General features: G+C 35.6%; 1 protein-coding gene across 3 annotated transcripts in view; it reads right to left on the reverse strand.

The window, feature by feature from the left end:
* Nucleotides 1-22,334, reverse strand: part of slc4a5b (solute carrier family 4 member 5b) — a 42,901-nt gene extending 20,567 nt beyond the window's left edge. For all 3 annotated transcript variants that reach the window (XM_084400338.1, XM_084400337.1, XM_084400336.1), the window contains exons 1-9: nt 22,194-22,334; nt 20,772-20,815; nt 20,557-20,613; nt 18,604-18,700; nt 14,536-14,611; nt 11,437-11,504; nt 9,324-9,524; nt 3,521-3,647; nt 1,001-1,161 (exon numbers count right to left, since the gene is read on the reverse strand). In XM_084400338.1, coding sequence (XP_084256464.1) covers nt 1,001-1,161; nt 3,521-3,647; nt 9,324-9,524; nt 11,437-11,503 — 556 coding nt within the window. In that variant the 5' untranslated portion in view covers nt 11,504; nt 14,536-14,611; nt 18,604-18,700; ... (1 more) ...; nt 20,772-20,815; nt 22,194-22,334. The remainder of the gene's footprint in view (nt 1-1,000; nt 1,162-3,520; nt 3,648-9,323; nt 9,525-11,436; nt 11,505-14,535; nt 14,612-18,603; nt 18,701-20,556; nt 20,614-20,771; nt 20,816-22,193) is intronic.
* Nucleotides 22,335-22,606: the final 272 nt, after the last annotated feature.

A 22,606-nucleotide genomic window follows, 5' to 3' on the forward strand; every position in this document is an offset into this window, starting at 1 on the left:
GAAAGAGAGAAAAACACACACAAATGCATTAAAATCCATATTTAAATAACACAGGGGAAACACACAGGAAAAAGAAAAACCACAAATGAGGTCTTGACTTTTTCTCCTAGACAGCAATGAGAGTTTATAAAGCATATCTGGAAGGCTAGTTCTTCTCAAATGTTTCTCTTGAGTATAAAGACTCCAGTAATCTTATTCTGTCTCCTCCAGTTCGATTTGCTAACATGGCACAATCTGCAATCAAAGTCTGAGATCTAAATATGAACGTTTCTTATCAAATTTTCCCAAAACCAAATGATCTGAGCTGCGTTCTTCATTGTATGTATCTATATATTTAACTGTATATATCCATATGTGACTGTGGCAAGCTAGTAAGAGCTGTGCGGGAGGGACATCAGCGACTGAAGCTAGAGACTGTGGTCACAAAGTCAATATTTTAAATTAAATATTTCTCAGAATCCCATTAAATATCCTAAAAAAGCAACATGGAGCAATATAAATATTACTACTGCATGCAGTAATTGTTGAATTTTTAATGGGAAAAAAAATGGAATTCTGTTTAATTTATTCAAATGTGGTAAAATATGAAAGTACTGCACTCGTATTAATAGCAAAATTAAGAATTATCCAATAAAAAAACTACCATTCAAAAGTTTGGGGTCGGTACATTTAAAAAAAAATTATTTAAAAGAAATCTCTTTTCTCCCCTCTTGCTCAAGAAACATTTCTGATTATTATCCATTTTAAAAACATTGTTTGTGCTGCTCCATATTTTTGAGTAAATAAAAATCTTTTGTAACATTATAAATGTATTTGCCATAATTTTTGATCAATTTAATGCATCCTTGCTGAATAAAAGTATACATTTCTTAAAAAAAAAAAAAAAATTTTATGAAACGGAATATTAAATAGAACTTTGTGAATGATGTGTGTTCAAACTGGAGTCCCAGATTAAAGGTGGTTCTGTTCTTGGCTCTTTATGTGCGGACGGTGTACTGACCCACTATCTGTGGCAGTGAGTATCCCTCCAGGTCCAGCAGGATACAGCCCGTCTGCAGACAGGTGCGCAGCTCGAACAGGCTGTGCAGAGACAGCGTGGACACATGCGGTTTGCTCCACCTCTCTCCACCCTCCTCCACCTTCTCCTCAAACTTAACCCACCTGATGAAGACACAACATTACTTCACTTGACAACACACTTTTCTTCCCATGTACCAACAGATGGATGAAACACTTTTAGGTTTTGTAAATTAAAGGGCTGGAAATCATTGCAACATGATCAATAAATCCCTTTAAAAAGTTTTACAATAAGGTCCCATTAGTTAACGCATTAACTAACATTAACTTACAATGAGCAATACATTTGTTACAGTATTTACTAATCTTTGTAAACGTTAGTTCATTAAAACCACTGTTTATTGTTAGTTCATGTTAACTCTGGTAATATTAAATAATAGATACAACTGATTTAATGTATTAGTAAATGTTGAAATTAACATTAAAGGGATACTTCACCGATTAGCATTAAGCTTTGTATCAGTAGAAACCCGGTAGTATTTTCAAATGACCGTGCTTCCCTCCCTCATGTCCCCCTGAGACGAGAGATTTCTGTATTGTGTGTCTGGAAAAAAAACTCCAATGACGCAAAAATCGTCATTTAGCATCATCTGAGGCTTTTTTGTGCAGAGGCGAGAGACTCCAGCCAGTAGGAGGAGCTCGTTCCGAATGTCTTCAACCCGCACATAGGGGGATCTCACGATAAAACGCCGTCTTTTCAGTTTCGAGTCGACTAGTAGCCTAGCTGTATCATTTCTTCCGATACTGCCCTCTGTAACCGGTAGGCGTGGCTTGGGAGTGGCCTCGTAGAGCAGCGAAGCAAGTGCATTCTGGGAGTTGTTGTCTTTCATCCACATGAGCCAAAAATACATTTTCTGGCTTTTCTCAGTCTAGAAGGCACCAACTTCTAAAATAATTTCACATTTCTACTACATAAATGACCCAATTTAAATACACATTCATCTTTCCAGTGGTGAAATATCCCTTTAATAAAGCTTATTAAATGTTTTAATTGTTAGTTCATGTTAACTAATGAGACCTTATTGTAAAGTGTTACCAGTTAGCCATTGTATTGTTTTTCAGCTAACATTTAACCATGCATTACTATAGTGAGTTGAAAAAATGTTAACAGTGTTAACGTTAATATAGTCCAAGTGGCTACAGTGGCTCAATCAAGTATATCAAGCGACGAGAATACTTTTTGTGCGCAAAAACAAACAAAAATAACAACTTGATTCTACTATTCATTTCCTTCTCTCTCGACCTCTAGTTGGTTCGCGTAGTGTTTTTGCTCAGCGCGTCTGTGTTATACGTCACCACGTAGGCTCACTATTGGCCGACGCTGGTCATGTGTGTAATGCGTGATGACGTGCAACACAGACGCGCAGCGCAAAAACACTACGAGGCCCAGAGAGAAGGAAATGAATAGTAGAATAAAGTCGTTATTTTTGTTTGTTTTTGCGCACAAAAAGTATTCTCGTCGCTTGATATACTTGATTGAGCCACTGTAGCCACTTGGACTATATTAACGATCTCTTTAATAACTTTTCTGGGCCAGCAAGTTTGGGCCACCTAGCAGCCTATGGAGGAGTGAGACAAGGCTCAGATTTCATCAAAAATATCTTAATTTGTGTTCCGAAGATGAACGAAGGTCTTACGGGGTTGGAACAACATGAAGGTGAGTAATTACTGACAGAATTTTCATTTTTGGGTGAACTATCCCTTTAAATTAAACTAATTAGTTCGGTCAAATTAACTTTTATGAGTATTTAGCACTTTCTTTTTCTTTCAAGTTCACAGAACTGATATATTTTAAGTAAACTGAACTGTTTCATTGTTTTGAGTTTTATGAAATTATTTATTTTAATTTAGACAAACTTAAGTTTAACTGAAATGCCTGGGATGTCTATTTCCCAGCATGCTTTGCCTATGACACTCGAAAGGGAGAGTAAACGCTAAAATTACGTGTAATATTATGCTTTTTTGTGTAAGATTGTTAAGTGGGAGATTTAGCAGTGATTAATGTTTTGTAACGCTAATTTAGAAAAATTTCTGTTAATGTTGATTTTAGGATAATTACCATCATGGTGACAAGTGGAGCATGCAGCTTGATTTCAGAGCAAATAAAACCATTATATTGCTGCACTCATACAGCAAGTGCTACTGTATGAAATACTATTGTTAACATGTTAACAAATTAGTATGTTAGTAAACTAGCTTGATAAAGCTAGCTAACTTTATACTAATAAAAGTGTTCACATTGAGATTACATGAAAGTTTTAAGTTAAATGTATGAATTAGTGTACTCAGACATTTCAAGTTAAGAACAAATAAAATGTATAAGTACAAAATGAAAATCTGCCAGTTCTGCTTACTTAAACTTTGAATTTCTAAGAAAGGAAACAAGGATGCACAATAAGAAATGAGAAGCACCCTATTAGTTATGTGATCTTGTTTGTGTCACCTGGCCGACTCTTTCCACTCCATCTCTCCGCCCTCATGCTGCAGTGTGTCCATCTCAGTGAAGAGGGTGGGTGTAGGCTCATCTTCCTCCCTGAGGATGTGGCGTAGTCTCTCAGCAGCAGGGGACACTGTCACACACACACACACACACACACACACACACACACAAACAAAGCGTAAGATAGTTTGACAAAATGCAAAGCCATGTATTTATGTTAAAATGCAAAGGAGTCGTATTTGTAGTATATGTAGTATTTGAGCAATACAAGTAATCCAAACAAGAGTCAGAACTTTACATGCTCCAATACACTGAGACTTGTGGGTGAGGTAAGTTTGAATCTTGCTTGCAACCATCTCTGATTCGACCTCTCATTTTCCACATCACTTCCTGTATTCTCTCTACTATGCTATAATCTGATATATATATACTATCATTCAAAACTGTGGGGTCGATAAGATTTTAATGGTTTTGAAAGGAGTCTCTTATGCTCACAAAGGCTGCATTTATTTGATCAAAAATACAGTAAAAAGAGAAATATTGTGATTTTTTTCACAATATGAACCATTTTCTATTCTAATAAATTATAAAATGTAATTTATTCCTGTGTTCAAAGCTGAATTTTCAGCATCATTACTCCAGTCTTCAGTGTCACATGATCCTTCAGAAATCATTCTAATATGCTGATTTGCTGCTCAGGAAACATTTCTGATTATTATCAATGTTTAAAACAGTTGTGCTGCTTCAAATATTGGTGGAAACAGTGATACATTTTCTTTTTTAGGAGTGTTTGATTAACAGAAAGTTTGAAATAGAATTATTTTGTAAAATCATAAATTTCTTTACTGTTAAAAGCTTTTACTGTCTCTTTAGATCAATTTAATTAATCCTTGCTGAATAAAAGTATTAATAATAAAAATAAATACAACTTTTGAACAGCAGTGTTGTTTGCATGATGCTAGTTTGTTGAGAGTGGTTGCCAGGGTGTTGCTAAGGTGTTGTGGGTGGTATGTATGGCTCGGGTCCTTCTTTCAATCTAAAGATAGTGTATTTTTTCGCCTGTTGTATAAACTGCCATGTGAAAATCATGTTACTTTGAAAAGAAACTGCAGATGTTCGATCATGCAGGTTTGCGCAGCACAACATCAGGAAGATCAGGCCTTTCCTAACTGAGCACGCAACACAACTTCTCGTCCAGGCCCTGGTCATTTCTAGGCTTGACTACTGCAATGCTCTTCTGGCTGGACTTCCATCATGTGCAACTAAACCTCTGAAAATGATTCAGAACGCTGCAGCTCGTCTCGTCTTCAACGAGCCAAAAAGAGTCACTCCTCTGTTCATCTCTCTGCACTGGCTACCTCTCGCTGCTCGCATCAAGTTCAAGGCATTGACGCTTGCTTACAGATCTACCACAGGCTCAGCTCCCTCCTACTTTCACTCGCTCCTACGAGTCTACATCCCTACCAGAAGCCAACGATCGGTCAACAAGCGACGTCTCGTGGTTCCATCACAGAGAGCCACAAAATCACTTTCCAGAACCTTCTCATTCACGGCTCCATGCTGGTGGAACGCTCTCCCCACCCTCATCCGGAATGCAGGATCCCTGACAACATTTAAGACAACTGAAAACACATCTCTTCCGTGAGCACCTAATCTCATAAGAAAATAAATAAAAAATTCTTTCCTTTTCCTTTAATCCTCCCTTTATCGGGCTTATGCTACTCTGAACAATGCCTGAACTTCGTATTTTGAGCACTCCTTGCGTTGTTTTTTATTTATTTATTTATTTGAAACAGGGACAATGTAAAATATACATTAACCTTAAAAAAAAGGAGAGATGCATTTTACCAGGTTATAGCACTTGTGCTAATTTTCACCTGTAGTCCCTGGGCAGGCTGATGTTAACATATCAAAATCTTATAATAATACATGATACTTAATAATACATTTGCCTCTTCACGACGACTCGCTTAATTTAGTCCTAATTTGTCGCCTTGGACAAAAGCATCTGCTAAATGACTAAATGTAAATGTAGATGCTTATATCCAAATCAACTTAGAAATTGTGATCATTGCAAGCAATAAAGCATTAAGAAAAAAAAAAGAAGCAAAGAAAAAAATGTCCATGCAAATGTGTCAATAATGACCTGGAGCTCAACACACCCTACTAGTACAACTGAGTTTGATTCTTTGCATGAAACAGAAGCCTACTGGACTGTATATCGAATAAGTCTGGCTGTTGTTTTGCCTTCAGCTCAGTCTGAATTGACCCTGCTTGAAATGAAATCTGAATATGACAGAGCAGGAACATTACGATGCACGACTCCTTAAGGCCATCAACGATTCGATCATAATTCATGTATCTAATCAGAACGAGAATTCGCTGAGCTTTCAGATCTGAGAACGCACTGAATCCAGCTCAGACTCTTCACTCGAGTCATGCATCAGCCGATAAAGTCAGAATCAAATCAACAGGATTGTTTAAAGATAAGTATCTTAATAATCTTCCTTTGAAGATTAATATCTTAGTCAGATATCTGAAAGCATATCAAAAAGAATTTGTTCAGTAGATTATCTTAAATAACCACATGACAGTGGCTTAATCTAATCTGATGTACAATGCCAGAATCAATATCTAATGTCAATAGACCTGTACTGATTTAATCAAAATGATCGACTTTATATTTTAGGTAAAGTCAGCTTACATAAGTTCCAGTGGAGGTTACTAAAACCTGTTCACAATCTAATGTTATGTGTATTAAATGTGAAGTTTAGAGCAATCTATTGAAAACTCAAGGTGCAAGTCGGTGCCTGTGAATCTTTTTGTGACCTTCCTCTCAATCTCTGGCTTTTCCTCAGGATTATTAGCACGTGGGTGTTTTTCTCCATGTAATCCTTCTAATCCTAAAGCAAAAATCACAAATACGTGTGGTTGTAGAATGCCAATGCAGAGTAGAGTACAACGCATCAGCTTATTTATAGCTCATACACTTCAATCAAACTTTGATAGAGTCATAGATATTAGAGGTTAGCTGTTGATATACTGTACATGTTGCCGTAGAATTCATCGACAATTCATTATTTTAGGTCAGTCTTTACTTAGTCTTTACTTTGACTCCAATAAAAGCAGATGTTAAATCCTGAGATTTCTTCTTGAGAAGAACCTTACAGAAACAGACTGAAATTTTGATGTGTTTCACAATTTAAATAGATGCAATTAATGCAAAATCATGTCAATATGGACAAATTATTATTGAAGGTTGTAGCCGGATCTCAGAAATGTGTCTTTACATTCAGCGGCAATGAGTGAATCTCATTAAACCTGATGTGTGGCTCATTTTGCAAATTAAAAGAAAAAAGTAAATAAGAATAAGAATAAATGGTAACACTTTATTTTAAAGTGTCCTTGTTACACGTTACATGTAGTTACTGTAGTAATAACTATAAATTATGCATAATTACATGCAACTATCCCTAAACCAAACCCCAATCCTAACCCTAACCCTAACCCTATAGTAAGTAGTACATGTAGTTAATTGCTATTACACATAAAATGAAAAACAGTAATATACAAAATTACGGTTATAAAAAAAAATATATATATATATATATATATATATTAAAATATAGCATAAAAAGGAAGTGCATTAAGTGCTATCCTGATGTACTTTACAATTTAAATAGTTTATCATTATTTGCATTACAGAAAAGTTATTTTTGGAGTAAATGTGCTTAAATGTCATGAAAATGTCACACTGCAACAAACAAAAACAAAAAAATTGAAAAGAAAAAGATTGTCCCAGGCTTCACAAGGATTTAAAAAACAAAAACCCTACCACAATCATCAACCAACCTTGTGACTTCAGTACTGTTATTACTGTATCAGCAAAAAACTAATGCTAATAGACTAACAGACTCAACAAGGTCATGCTTTACCAGTATCAAACTCCAAACCAAATGTGCTCTGACCACAGTTACAGAGAGAAACTCTCTGGGAGAAAACACGCAAGAATAAATTGTCAGCACAAGTAAGGAAAAGAGCTGAAGAGCACCTGTACCTGTGCAGCTGCTCAGAAGAGTGTTCTGAGAGCCCAGGCTGGACGTCAGTGACTGTATAGAGTCCTGAAGACTGAACGAGCCCGTCAACCTACGCTGTTCCTGCTCCATCCTTCAGTAAATCCCACGTTTATTGTTTCATTGAAAGAAAAAGATCCACAATAACTATTCTGAAATGTCCACCTGTTGACTTCAGCCTCTTTTCGGTGAATCCGTTAGGCCTTTTCCCTCATTTTATATGCACCTTCCCTGCGAGCAAGTGCTCTTGTTCTTGAACTTTTCTCTTCAGCGATGTTGCTCTTTCCTGAAAACTAAAGCAGGGCAAAGTGCCACACGCATGAAATGCCCAACAAGTGTTTTTCTCCTCCTTCAGCTTTGCTGATCCCTCCCTTTCTCTCTCTCTCTCTTTCTCTCTCTCTCTCTCTCTCACTTCAGAATTTAATTCTAAATCCTCAAACAACTCTCAGACATGTTTCCATCAATAATCCTCAATGATGCGTGTTATTTTAAAGCAGTAACTGTATCAGGGTTATTACAGTTGGTTACACTTTATTTTAAGGTGACGTAGTTACAGTGTACTTACTCAAATGAGTACTGAGTAATATTTAATAACTACATGTACTTACTATAGAGTTATGTTTAGTCTTAGGGTTTGGTTTAGGGTTAGTTACTTGTAATTGTGCATAATTTACTGTTATTACTGTAGTTAGTAGTACATACAGTAACGTGTAACTACGTCACCTTAAAATAAAGTTACCATATAGTTAACTAAAAATAAAACCATGAAATTTATTTTATTTTATTTTATTTCAGTTAGTTGCCAAAGCAACATTGTTCATTTAAAATTGGTTTAACTTGATGTACTAACTACACAATAATAAATAATAAAAATTATAGAAAGCATATTTAAAAAAGAATAAATAATGGCAAAAACACACAACAAAATTGCTAAAACTTTAACTAAATTTAAAATGAAAACGTAAAATACAAAAATAAAACCAATTCAAAAAATAAAGGATATATGTAATATGTAAGAATATGTAATATGTAATTAAATATGTAGCATTAGTGGAATGTCTAAAGTGGACCATCGAAATAAGTAACTTTGCAACTACATGCCAACTACCATTACAGTATTAGTGGACTGTCTGCTTAATATCTGCTAACACTTTATTGTGATGGTTCCCCAACATGTACAAGTACATTTCAACTTATTCTACTAACCCTAACCTAACAGTCTACTAATACTCTAATGGGAGTTAAGGCCTCATTATACTTCTGCGTCGGACATACGCCGGAGCCTATACGCCGTAGGCAACGTGTTGGTTTTAATTTATACTTCTGTGTCGTTGTCCGCGTTGACGCGCACCTGGGGAGCATGAAACCCCGAGGGAGGGGTTCTGGCAGACCAATCACAGCGCTTGTGTCCGCGTAGAATTGACGCGTTGTTACATTTTTGGAGAGGTGCACGTCAGGGTACGCCGAAGGGTACGCGCGCTACACACAGCCTACGACGTAGCTACGGCGGCAGTTCGACGCAGAAGTATAAAACAGGCTTTAGTTGACATGTAGTTGCAAAGTTACTTATAGTTAGTAGTAGAATGTCTAAAGTGGACTATCGAAATAACCAAAAACTATAATAGTATCTCACTGATGCTAAAATAACATTGAACTGTATTTAATTGTATTTTGATAGAAACTATAGACCTTTTTTGTTATGTCAAGAATAATAATGTTTAAGAGAAGCTCACTGGTGAAGTTGATGTCGGAGAGCTCGTTTGAATCCTGCTCCCCTTCATCTGCATCACATGGTTCCTCTCGATCCTGATGTTCGTAATGGTTGTTGTGTTTCTCCCTGCCGTCGCTCGCGTGGGAATGTCGTGACGTGCGCCTGTGATGCCTGCGCTTCCTCCTGTAGCCCCGTGGCACTGGGACGCCAATGTAGACGGACTCTAAAACCAGAGAATGAAGGACCTGTGAGTTACTATTTTATATATTAGTAGTACAATTCACAGCCCAGTAAGATTCATTTTCAGCAAATATGTTCATTCTGGTTCAAAAGCGATACAATGATTCATTTTATTCATCACCCTTGCATATATGCACATATATGTGTGTGTGTGTGTGTATATTGTTTATACACTGCCTGGCCAAAAAACAGTCACTGTTTGGATTTCAATGGGCGAATGCTTAAGAGTCAATGATTGGATCATTATTGCAGTGATTAATGTTTCTATCATGTTATATGTTTGGCAACAGTTCTTCTAACCCTCATTGATTGAGTGTGTAGCTTTTCATTTCTTAAAACAACCATGTATGAGACACATCATGGCCATATTCCAGGATGACAATGTCAAGATTCATCAGGCTCAGATTGTGAAAGAATGGTTGTGAGGAGCATGAAGAATCATTTACACACATGAATCTTCTCCTCTGAGTCCAGAGCTTAAATTCATTGAAGGTCTTTGGGATGTGCTGGAGGAGACTTTACACAGTGCTGGACTCTTGCAGTGACAATACAAGATCTTGACCAAAAATTGATGCAACTCTTGATGAAAATAACATCACAACATTTATTTCCATCAAGAGGTGCATACATTTTTGGTATAATATAATATAATATAATATAATATAATATAATATAATATAATATAATATAATATAATATAATATAATATAATATAATATAATATAATATAATATAATATAATATAATATAATATAATAACATGTAGGGCCCTATTGTGCACCCAGCGCAACTGACTTTGTACACCGACGCACGTCGGTAAATTAGGAAATACACTTGCGCTCCCGGGGGCAGTTCCTGGTGCTATTTTGCAGTTTCAGAAAACAATTCCGCCACTGACCAGGAAAAACCTAGTTTAAAGTCAGTGGCGCGTTGCGCATGTTATTCATATGCTATTTTAAGGGCGCATGCTTGGCCATAATCAATATAGCGTGTGCACAACGCACATACACTTTGCTTATCTCATCTACACACAGACGCAGCAGTTCTCATTTTTAGAAAACCATACATTATTACAAGGAAAAATATGAACACATGAGGGAAATCATTGTTGTTTCCATGAAGATGTGAAAAAATAAATCTAGCTTACACATTTACCCAAATTTTTATACGCCTGTTTAACCAAAGCTAATTTGGGTGGGTTTCTCCATCCACATACAATGTAACTTCTCTGTGTATTACGGCCGTGACGAGAGCGTCGGTCTCCTCGGCTGTGAACCGCTCCTGGCGTGCGCCTGACAAATCCGCCGTTATAATAGCAATCCGCCATGGAACAAGCGCGCCTGCTCTTAAAGGGAATGTGAGGTGTCGCTCTGATTGGTTTATTTCACGTTACGCCCAAACCACACCTATGAATAATGAAGCTACTTCAGACCAACCCATTTTAGATTTGCGTCGGGCGCAAGAGTCATTTATCCCGCCGGTATAATAGCAACAGCGCCCGAGATCCGCCCACAAAGTTACTTGCGTTTCGTGCTTGATACTTGCGTTTCATATCATTAAAATAGGGCCCGTATACTTTATGTAACATGTAAACAATATACTTTTTTACCTCATACTATAATATAATATATGAAAACATAATATAATATGTATTTCTATATATTTACATGTTTATATGTCTATGTTATTCATGTTATATTTGTTTCTGTGACAAATATTGAAAATAAATAAATAAATAAAACTGTAAAAAATGTAAAAATAATTGTACAATTTGATCACTGAAAAAAAAAAACAGTAAACAAAAATCATTTAATTATTTTCTTTATCAAAAATTGGTTTGTAGGTCAGGTACATCTGCCGATAAATAATGTCAAAAAAAATGTCCATCCTCTCACCATCCTCATCCTCATTGTGTCTGCTGCGGTGACCACTTTTCCTGCTGCCGTGCGACTCATGGTCCATCCTGACAGGAAAAAACAGTAGAATAAAATATATACTATTAAGGCAAGACAGTACAGGCAAAACTTTTTTCATGCACTGGTCAGTTTTGAGATTTTGCACTATTTTGCTCACATTACTTGTTGTCTTTCAGATTAGAGTCAAGAAAACATCTAAAAGACACATTTAAGGGATTTTTAAGTATTTTATTACACTGTATCTATTTGAGTCACTAGATTTCCATTACATGCGTTTGGCAGATGCTTTTATCCAAAGTGAAATACATTGCATTTCAAGGTACACATTTACATTCTTATCAGTTCTTGCTTTCCCTGGGAATCGAACCCATGACCTTGGTGTTGCAAGCACCAACGCTCTACTGTTTGAGCTTTACACAATTCAACATTTTACACAATTCAACATGTTACACAATTCAAAATTTTCGATTACGATTTTCAAAGTTCCCTCTAACTCTAATATGTCAACAAAATTTATATTTTATGAATGAAGGGGATATTTTTTACAAGATAATGCCACATTTGCATACTTAAACATAACATTTCAGAAAACTGTAGAATTGTCAATAGAATTGTCTTAATGCACTGTGGTAGCATGGTTGAAGTAACTGTTGAAGTATGGTGATATCTATTAGTTACACTTTTGTAAGCTATGCATATATTTCCTTCTACCTATTTAAAGTTAGAAAAGCACTTTATATGACCTCAGTGTATTTACACACATTTAATTTGTGCTTATTGGTTAAGTTTGTTTGGTTTAGCTAGTTATAGCAGCCAGTCGTTTCAATGCCTCCAGCATGGTCTCACAGTCTCAGCTTCAGTGACCGGAAGAGGACCTGAACGATGGGACACGTGGACCTGCAGCTTCATGAGATCAATGTCCCTGTCGCTGGTGGGAAAGGAAAACCCAATTCATTGGCTGGCATAATTATGGGAGGATTTCCGCTGTCAGTCAAACACGGCTCTCTTATGTCACACAGTGTCACATAATTGATCGATTCATACATTCAGAAGCAGTAGCTGTGTCCCACATTTCTGCATTACAAAAATCCCATAAAGAGAGCCATGCAGTGCACATCCTTGCAACACATCACATCATTTTCACAAAACACACTGAATCGATTCCCGAGGTACACACTCACGCTTTAACAAAACTCCAAAACCTAGGACAAAAATGATTTGTGTAAATATTGACAAATAATAAGTGTTCATTCTCTGGTTCTTTAGAAATTCTCTCAAAGTAACTGGACCTTTTTCATAAACACAAGATCAGAAAGTGTAAAATGTACATAAAACATATATTTTCCAAATGTTTACAATTTCTATACGAATGGATTTATGACCAATTTACACAGAATTTTCTTTCATGAATAAAGAAACACAAACTATTAAACATCACTGTTGTGTGAAACGAATACAATGCTGTCAGAAACATAATGCCATGTTAGTTACACAATCATTGTGTTGGCCACCCAAGCTGAAGTGCTGTAATGCAAGACGGCACTTAATACGGTAATTAACACTACTGTATATGACGATCAGTGTCCTTCACACCAGACAGAAAACAACTCAGACAGATAATCAGGACTGACAGCATCATTGATCCGCAGGAGAACGAGATGTGATTATATGAAGGGGAAAATGTCCACAGATTTACACATTTACACTTGAAATGACTCTTACACAAAGAGTTATGAACTTTTTTTTTTATTTTAGATCCAGTATCAAAAGACCCAATTAATATTACAGCTGTTAAAATACCCCTATCCTACTTTAATATAGCCTACAGAGACAATAATAAGTCCAAGACTATAAATAAACCATTTATTGGTTGAATAATGGCAGAAATGTTCTGGAAACCTGTTTGAAAACAATTACTGTTTTTTGTATGCGATAAATTGTCGTCCAGTTTAACGTGCTACGCAATTAATGCAGCATTTCTGTCGTCCTTTGGCTAGCGGTTTGCAAAAAATATGCAAATTAGCCCCGCCTCCACTCACTCACACCAGCTCAGAGACCAACTCGTTGACGATCACACATTGACGTGATTGATTACAAGGTAGTTTGTGACGTCAGAATCACCAGCCATTTCAAACCGCGTTTTTGAGACGGCAATGGTGTTGACTTGTGAATTTGCACATGGTTTGTCTTAAAGCAATTTAAAAACACCACATAGACATTTAAACAACTTTACAAGCTTGATTTTCACCACAGGGGGACTTTAAATGAGCGTAATGAGTGACAGCAGCCACTAATGAAGTCTGTCATTAATGTTAATCAAAGAACAAGGGTAAATTATTCACTGCTCTTGACTAAAGAACTTATGTAGCTTTAATAAGGATTCATCTATATTTAATTTATGATTTACGTAGTGCAGACTGTTTGATAACTTTATTCATTTTCTGTATATTGAGGTAAATATGACATTTATTATTGGTTTTATGTGAGGATTGTTTTAAGTTCATTTAAATTAATTGAGTTGTTATATTTTTTGAAGCCTAATAAATGTTTTTAAAAAGTATAGCTTTCAATACACTGTAATGTTGAATGGCTATAATTACTGTTTAAAATTGGGGGGGGGGGGGGGGGGGGTGTCTTTATGCAGCTAACGACCTCAAACAGGTGCATCTAATTTAGGATAATAAATGGAGTGGAGGTGGACATTTTAAAGGCAGACTAACAGGTCTTTGAGGGTCAGAATTCTAGCTGATAGACAGGTGTTCAAATACTTATTTGCAGCTGTATCATACAAATAAATAGTTAAAAAAAATCTACCATAAAAAATATATACCAATACACACACACACACACACATATATATATATATAAATATATATATATATTTAAACAGCAAATTTTAACACTAATTTAAATTACAAATCAAATAAATGGTGATTGTTGAAGGTTTTCATTAGTTTTTTTTAACTCGATCTTGGATCTTTTTAGGCCTTGTCATCAAAAAGTAATCATTTAATATTAACCAAGCTGCTATTACTTTTCTAAAACTTTTACCAGGAGCTTTAAAAAGAAAGCTCTTACCTTATTACAGAAGAGGCGTTGAGATGAGCAGTGTGATGAGCATCTGTATGTATCAGATGAGGTCAGGCTTGTTTCTCTGTACAGTATCAGACACATAGAGACAGCGGATCACAATGATTATCCATCACCGGCTATCTGTCTTGTGATTGGCTGAACAGTCAAACGCTTCAGGTCACATAAGCACAGCACTGAACACAGTATGATGACGGGACACGTGACATGAAGTTCAATAAATGACACGCACAGAGCACGCTCACCCCAAACACCCCGCTGGCTGTTTTCTAATTAAACACGCCATTGCCTGATAGTTCATCATAAATCTAAATTCACAATCATGTGGTTCTTTATCCAAGCCTACTTGTTAAATGCATATTACAAAAACAAATTTGAAACAATATTGTACATGAGCAGCTTAGGGCTATATAACATATTTAGTTCTTTACAATTGCTAACAAGCCTTTACTGATACTTAAAATTACTTTTTGCGAACTCTTAACACAGCAACACACCTACATCACATAATTATAGGTGAATAGTTAATTTTCTGGCCAAAACCACATTTTGTTAAATATATACGAACTCTATATGTCAAAATGCTAAAAAAACTCTTTTTTTTTTTTCTTGTTTTTTTTTTTACATATACTGACTCTATCAAAACACAGCAAACCCGACTCAAAAAAGAATCATTGTCAAAACACTAGCACTAGTTTTCTATCCAACATGAACATAGTCAATAATAGCAATGACTGTCAGAATACTAACATACTTACTTTATAGGATGTATAGTAGAAAAATAAATGTAGAAAGTAACAGAATTGCTCAGGGCAGCCACTGGTCAAATGGTTCCCAATGCAGAACATGCTTTCTGGGGCTTTACATGAAGCTTTTACTGAAATGAAAACATAATTGCTGCCATTGATCAACAACAAATCCAATATACATGGCCTTTGGCTAATATGAAAGCTTTTTTTCACCACAATAAAAGAGAATGAAAAAAAGAGTCATTGTGACTTTTTATCTTGCAATTGAGAGTGTAATTTTTTTTATTTTTTTTATTCAGAATTGTGAGATAGAAACAAGAAACTAAGAGAAAAAAAAAATCACAATTACCTTTTTTATTTTCTATTCAATATCACTGATAAAAATTATTTTGCGGTGAAGTAAATACTCTACATAATCTACATGGAAAAGTTAGTTCAGAAGTAAATTCTATATTAGTACTCAATTTAAGCGTAAATATCAACGTTATAAAATTAAGTAAAATTACTTTTGGTGTTCCCACCATGCACTGGGCCTTGAATAATTAATTGGTTAATTAATTAATTAGTTGATTTTTCACTTTTCCAACTATTTACACTGTTTTATCATTGTTTTTGTTGCTAGGATTAGTAACGTGCTGACATTTGGAGTTCATTTTCCACTCAAAATGACACATTCAAACACAAAAACGATCCATCAAATGTTACCTTCATTGAGGTCTCTGCGTTCACATTATGCTTAATGTCTGATATGTAGATATGCTGTCTTACATAATATCTATTGTATTGATTACTTAGGTATTTTTAAGTAAAGCATATACTTTAAAAGTGTGTCTTAATTCAATATTATATTGTTTGAGTGAAATGTATTGCAAAGGAAACTACAACTAAATAAATACTCAACCTTTTACTAGCAAAGTTTTACTTATTTTCTTTGTTATGTTCACTTAACTTAGTTGAGTAGAGTTTACTTAAAGGATTAGTTCACTAAAACTCAGGATTAGTTGTCATCCAAGATATCCATGTCTTTCTTTCTTCAGTCGAAAAGAAATTAAGGTTTTTGAGGAAAACACTGCAGGATTTTTCTACACAGAATGGACTTCAATGGCAACCAACTATACCAATGTTCAAAGAAGGTTCAAATGTCCGTCTCAATGCAGCTTCAAAGTCTCGACACGATCCCAGTCGAGAAATAAGGGTCTTATCTAGCGAAACGATCGGTCATTTTCAAAAAAAAAAATCGATATACTTTTTAACCACAAATGCCCATCTTGTACCATCTCTGAGATGCACCACGTATTACGTCATCACGTTGGAAAGGTCTCACGTTGGTGAAAACGCTTTAATAGGTTCCACATGTGTAAGGGGAAAACATAAAGATGCACAGTCCAGCACACATTCTTCCTCCTCTCCCCAAACTCTTCTTCTCCCTCTCTGTCCTGATCTAACTACTCCTCTCCCTCCTTCAACTATTCCTCTCCCAGACATTATTTTTTTTCTCTCTCTGCTTCTCGGAGTTGTTCTGCATCCACATTGAACAAAATCAATTCAAAGAGTCCCTTTTTTACTCTGTACGTCCACCTGACTATAACTCGGAAAGATTGGACTATAACTCAGATTGGACAAAAGGATGTTAGCGATTGAAAAAAAAAACAACCTGCAAGTAAGTGCCATGGTATTACCATGGTATTGAAAGGGACTTAGTCCTCTCTTTATCTAATATACAGCGACTCCACAACATAACTGAATTGTCATTCATTTGTAACTGAATGTCAATGCATTAATTAAAAAGCATCACACCAAGATAGATAGATAGATAGATAGATAGATAGATGGATAGATAGATAGATGGATAGATAGATAGATGGATAGATGGACTGATAGGTTTAGGGGTAGTAACTAGTTACCCAGTTATTGTAATTACAATAATAAGTATATAGTACATGGGGAACAGGATTTTAAAATAAAGTGCTACCAATTGAAGTAAATATTCGTTCAAAATAACCACCTCAGCTAAGAGAGTAAATTATCCACAAGATGGCAGCACAAACTCATCTAAATGCAACACAAGCTTATCTTAAACTAGATTGTGCTTGGGCATTTCAGATCATAACTTAACGGGATCATGATCATGTATCATGACATTGCTTCACTGGTAGTGTTATTTATGATTTTCCTTTTCTTTTCTTTTTTGTAGTAAACTGATGTGCGGCTGTGAATAAAACATCAAAATATCATTCTCTGAGGAATGAGGAATTTCAATTTCAGACAACAGAAGGGAAAACAAAGAATTGATATCCTTCATTTACAAATGTGGTGTTCCTCATGTGTAAAACACTCCGGATAAAACCATCTGCTAAATGGGTGTAAAATGTAAATATAATGATCATCATAATGACTCATCTAATTATAACAACAACAAAAAAATCCATATGCTAATGAACATTTCATACGATGTTTGGGAGTTTAATGACTCACTTCAAAAACGAATATCAAAAAGATATCAGAGCATATGTTCCCTCTAATGTAAACACGACAGATGATTGACATACTTACGCTGGAGATATTTACATATAAATAACTAGATTTGAAAAGAATGTGTGAATGATGTTTGCATGTGCAAATATCGCCGTCACGATGCCATGGCGCATTGTGAGTAGTTTTTTAAAAGCAAATTTAGTCATTTTTGTTCAAGTCTGAGGAATAGTAATAGTAATTGGTGATTAATAATCTTCAAATCAAACTGATTAAAATGGAGAGCATGTTCAAGCAGACGTGCAATGAAAATGGAAGGCTTGTGTTCTTGCTGTGCTGTAGACAAACTTTTGCTCTGTTGGATCATAATAAATTAAAACTTGTAAGCCTGAGATGTCCTTGCGGATAAGCAGAGGATAAGAATTCTCATCCAGGCGGATGTGGGCAATTTCAACGGTTCTTTAGAGGAGGACGTCTCCATAAAATCCTCTCACTTGAGACATAATAATCAGGGATTTAGAGGTGAATTTAAGCCAGAGTCAGATTCACTGCATGATAAGTGCGGGATAATGAGTATCAGACCGTTTCAATGGCGTCTGTGAACACACTAGAGATCCTTCAGAGGGATTTTTCTCCCGTAAACACACGTGCACGCTCACATCTCCACTGCCGAACTGAGAAGATGGATCAGACTGCCAGCTTTACAAATTCATGCATATTTCTGTATGGCTAATTCTGTAATATTTTCCGCTACCAGTAAGAATGTAGCACTTTCAGCTCTGTTTAAAATATTGTAATATATTTACATCCATTTCAAATCAGTTTTGTGGCATACCTGAAACTTTTGGCAAGCCGAGGGATGATAAAACTTTAAATCGACCATCTTTTTTTCGCCAGCAGCGGATCTGAAGACCTCAAATTTCATCTGCGACCTGAAAGAAAGAAAGGAACTGTTTAGGAAGGATCTGCCAGACAGCCGAGAGCTTCATAATGAACTCTTCGTGGAAGTACAAAACACAGGGGTTCAAAAGTCTGAGACCACTAATGAAAATGCTTCTATTCTTATTTAAAATGTAATACAATTTTTTAGAAATTCTTTTTGAGAATGTTCCAAAGAGCATCTTGAGATTCAATGGAAGCAATAACACATCAGACCATCTGTACAAATAGTCACATGATCAATATCACTAATTTTGGTTAGAAGTTTTAATGTTTTTAAAAGGGGTCTCTTATGCTCACCAAGGCTTTATAATACAGTAAAAACAGTGATATTGTGAAATATAATTACAATTTAAAGTAAACTAAATCAAAACTAAACTGATTTCAGCTGAATAATGGCACTATTGTCATTTTTAGAGCTGCTTCACAGCAGAATTGAACTCTGTTTGCATCATTGATCATTATTTTCCTGTTTAATCATTGTAAAGCTGCTTTGAAACAATCTGTACTGTATAAATCGCTATATAAAGGTGACTTGACTTGATTAATGTCTATACTTTTGATAAATTCAATGCATCCTTGCTGAATAAAAGTATTATTATTTTGATAATCTAGATAGTCTTACTGACCCCAAACCTTTGATTGGTAGTGAACTTTATCTTAATTTTACATCACACCATTTCTTTGCTTAAAACTTTTCAAAATTCCAAGAACTTCTCTTTATGTCCAATAAAATGCAAATTAGACTTTGAATCCCAGATTTTCAATGTGGTTTCAGACTTTTAAATTATCTCAGGCATTGTCAAAGAGAGAGAAACGTTCAAAAAATTATTCACATTGACTATAAAAGTGATAAATTAGTCTGAAATGAAAATATATATTATTAGACAAAATTGTACTTTTAAGCTTCCATCATATTTTTTAGTTCCTTTTGCTTTTCTTTCCAAATTTCTAGAAATCACTGATTACTGAAATGAAACCACAGCTGACTGAAGAACATAATTAGTCTCATTTATCAAAGAAGTTTCTCAGTTTCTCGTTCTAGTAAGTGTTGAGTGGCTGCTTGTACTATATTTATTCATAATCAAACGGCACCTTGATGTTAATATGATGAATAATACAGAGTTAATGATTTCCTGGCAAATATCTGATTGGCTGTTGTTTAAGCAGCAATCCTGATGCTATTAAAAAAATAGTTTTTAGCTGCATGCCAAAAAATATAAAACACATGATATTTTTCTGCAACCAATCATTACAAAGCTGAATTACACTTCTGAAGACGGCATGAAATTCTTTTTTTCCCTATTGTGACGTATATCCGAGTGAAATAGTGAAAGAAAAAATGTAGGGCGGGACTTGATTTTGTCCATCAGGAATTGATTGGATGGTTGTGGTTTTCTATTGGTCGATCTCATGTGATTGACAGGTCGTCTCGCCCTTGCGACAGTAAACACATCATCCGAGAAGAGAAGACGCCGCAAGTTATTTTGATCAAAGATTAATGATGATGTGCATGTGTGATGAATCATTTATAATAAATACTGCAAGAATAAAAAAAACAAGAATCGTCAATTTTAATTTCATGGTGACTTTAACAAGAGAACTGGCTACAACTGATCATTTCGTTGTTTATTTATAATTTATGTGAGAAGAATGCTAATAATTGTATCTGTTTGTTCTCTCACTGAAACTGACATGATTGCGTGGGCCCGTCCTTCAAGAAAACACTCTTCAAATTTGATTCGTGTGAATCCTGATATTGAGCATGTACAACCAATTTCTGTATGAAATTGGAATTGACATTTAATTTCTGAAGATCACGTGTGCATGGCGGCCTGTTAACCCTCACCTGGTCCTGCCGAGTCGTGCGTCGCCCTCGCTTGTCACGGGCTCATCAGAGATCATCCTAAAATGAATGAATAAATAATTCTGCTAAATAAATACGGCAGCTGAGCTCTTGACACGACCCTTAATGTGATTGAAATTTATGATGTGTGGGTCCTTTTTTATGACAAAATAAGATTCAGGCTTATGTATATTAGGTTGTTTTTTTATGAAACTCACCGACTGTGATCAAACAAGTCATGGTTTCCAATCTGTGAAGATATCTGTGGAGAAGAATTAGTATTGTAAAACATTATCAATGAATTGTATTTCATTTAATTTAATGCAATAAGGCTTAAAACATAGAGCAAGTCTAAAATATTGATTAATCATTGATTTTTTTTTTGTGGCAATGACAAATGAATGCGTTCTCCTACGGTTTAATGATATGAGACGGTATGCGCTGTATTGATTATCAGGCACTCACTGTTGAAAACAATTCCTCAACATGCATCTCTTTTCTATTCGTTGCATGCCTTCAAGGCAATTCTACCATGTGAATGAGTTTTCTGCAAAGCAGCCTCTCTAAAACTCAATTACCCTTCATGACTCCAGGGTCAAGCACTTTGCAGGCCAACATTTTACATATTCATGTATTCTCTGGATTTAATTCTAAGACAACAGCGTTAATCGAAAAGATGCCGTATATTGCCGGATGAAATTATTATCGGTCAAGCCTCCGACATGTTTAGCGATGAAGATATTTGTTTCTCTTTCTTTTCCCTTCAATCTGCCGGATTGCAGCGAGCAGCAGGTGATGTGTGAAATTGAATTTCCATTTCCCTGCTGTCAATTCTGATCGCTCACATTTGGTTGGACACTTGGAGCCACCAGGGAGGGACTGAACAGGTGCAAAGAGTGGGGCCAAAACAAAACAAATCAACGGATAAAACATCGCCGCTGATCTGATCAAGAGCATTCACCCAATCAAAACAACGCTGGACCATTTCAAACGATCCATGAATGCTTCTGACAGCAACATATGTTCTTGTTTTGATCCCATAACTGCACGCCATCTTCATGTTTCTAAAGTTTTTGGGCCACTCTCTTAATAATAAATGGTTATAGAGAATATTACTTTAGTGAAATGCAGTTACGGTAGCAACATTATGTTTCATTCAAAAGACAGTTTGGCAGCAGAGCATGGAATTATGGGGAAATACAAGAATTGCTTTTGCTCTGTGCTCAGTAATATAATAGCCCAAAGTCCCCTCAGCTGTCATGTTATTCTTAACCTCTGGATAACCCTACGTGCTTGACTGCATATTTCTTTTGCAGTGTAGGCAATGAAGGCTATGTTATATATGGAATATAAGAAAAAGACTTCTTGAATCACCCTCTTGAAGAGTTAAATGAGCTCTAAATCTGCATAGGTCATTATGTGCAGAGGTCACTTATTAATAAGACCGCGTTACTAATTGAACTTGTGTTTTTGCTCTCATTCATGAATTGATTTTGTTTCAGTGATTTCATTTGTAACGCTCCAAGTACCTTTTTCTTTCCTTTTATATATTTTTTCTTTTATTTATTTATCTATATCCTGGGATATAGGATTTTTTTTCGACACAATTTTTCTGATGATGATTTATGACGTAAACTCACAAAACAATTTCAGGCATGTTTTGCAGTGATAAATTGTTTGTCGATGAAAACCCCTCCCAGCAGGTCCTGCAGCAGCTCAAGGATTGTGCATTGATCCAGTCCTCATATTTCCCACCTGTGGACATCTTGATTTATGCACGCAGTGACCTTGCTGTTGGGCCAAAGGTTAAATGTTAATAGATTCTGAAAATGCCACATTCAGGGTGGAAAAACTATGACAATTTGCCCAAATATTTGTGAGAAAATGTGGTCAAAAGTACGTAACATGAGGAGAGTAAAGATGGAAATCTCCTAAAGCTTGTTTCCATATAAACTCATATCTTCATATCTATAAATCCATCATTTTTTATGTAAGTTATCATGCTTTTCATTGAAATTACAAGTTCATGACATTTCCTCATATGGAGTCAGTT

The sequence above is a fragment of the Rutilus rutilus genome, assembly GCF_951802725.1.
Source record: "Rutilus rutilus genome assembly, chromosome: 25".
NCBI classification, from domain to species: Eukaryota; Metazoa; Chordata; class Actinopteri; order Cypriniformes; family Leuciscidae; genus Rutilus; species Rutilus rutilus.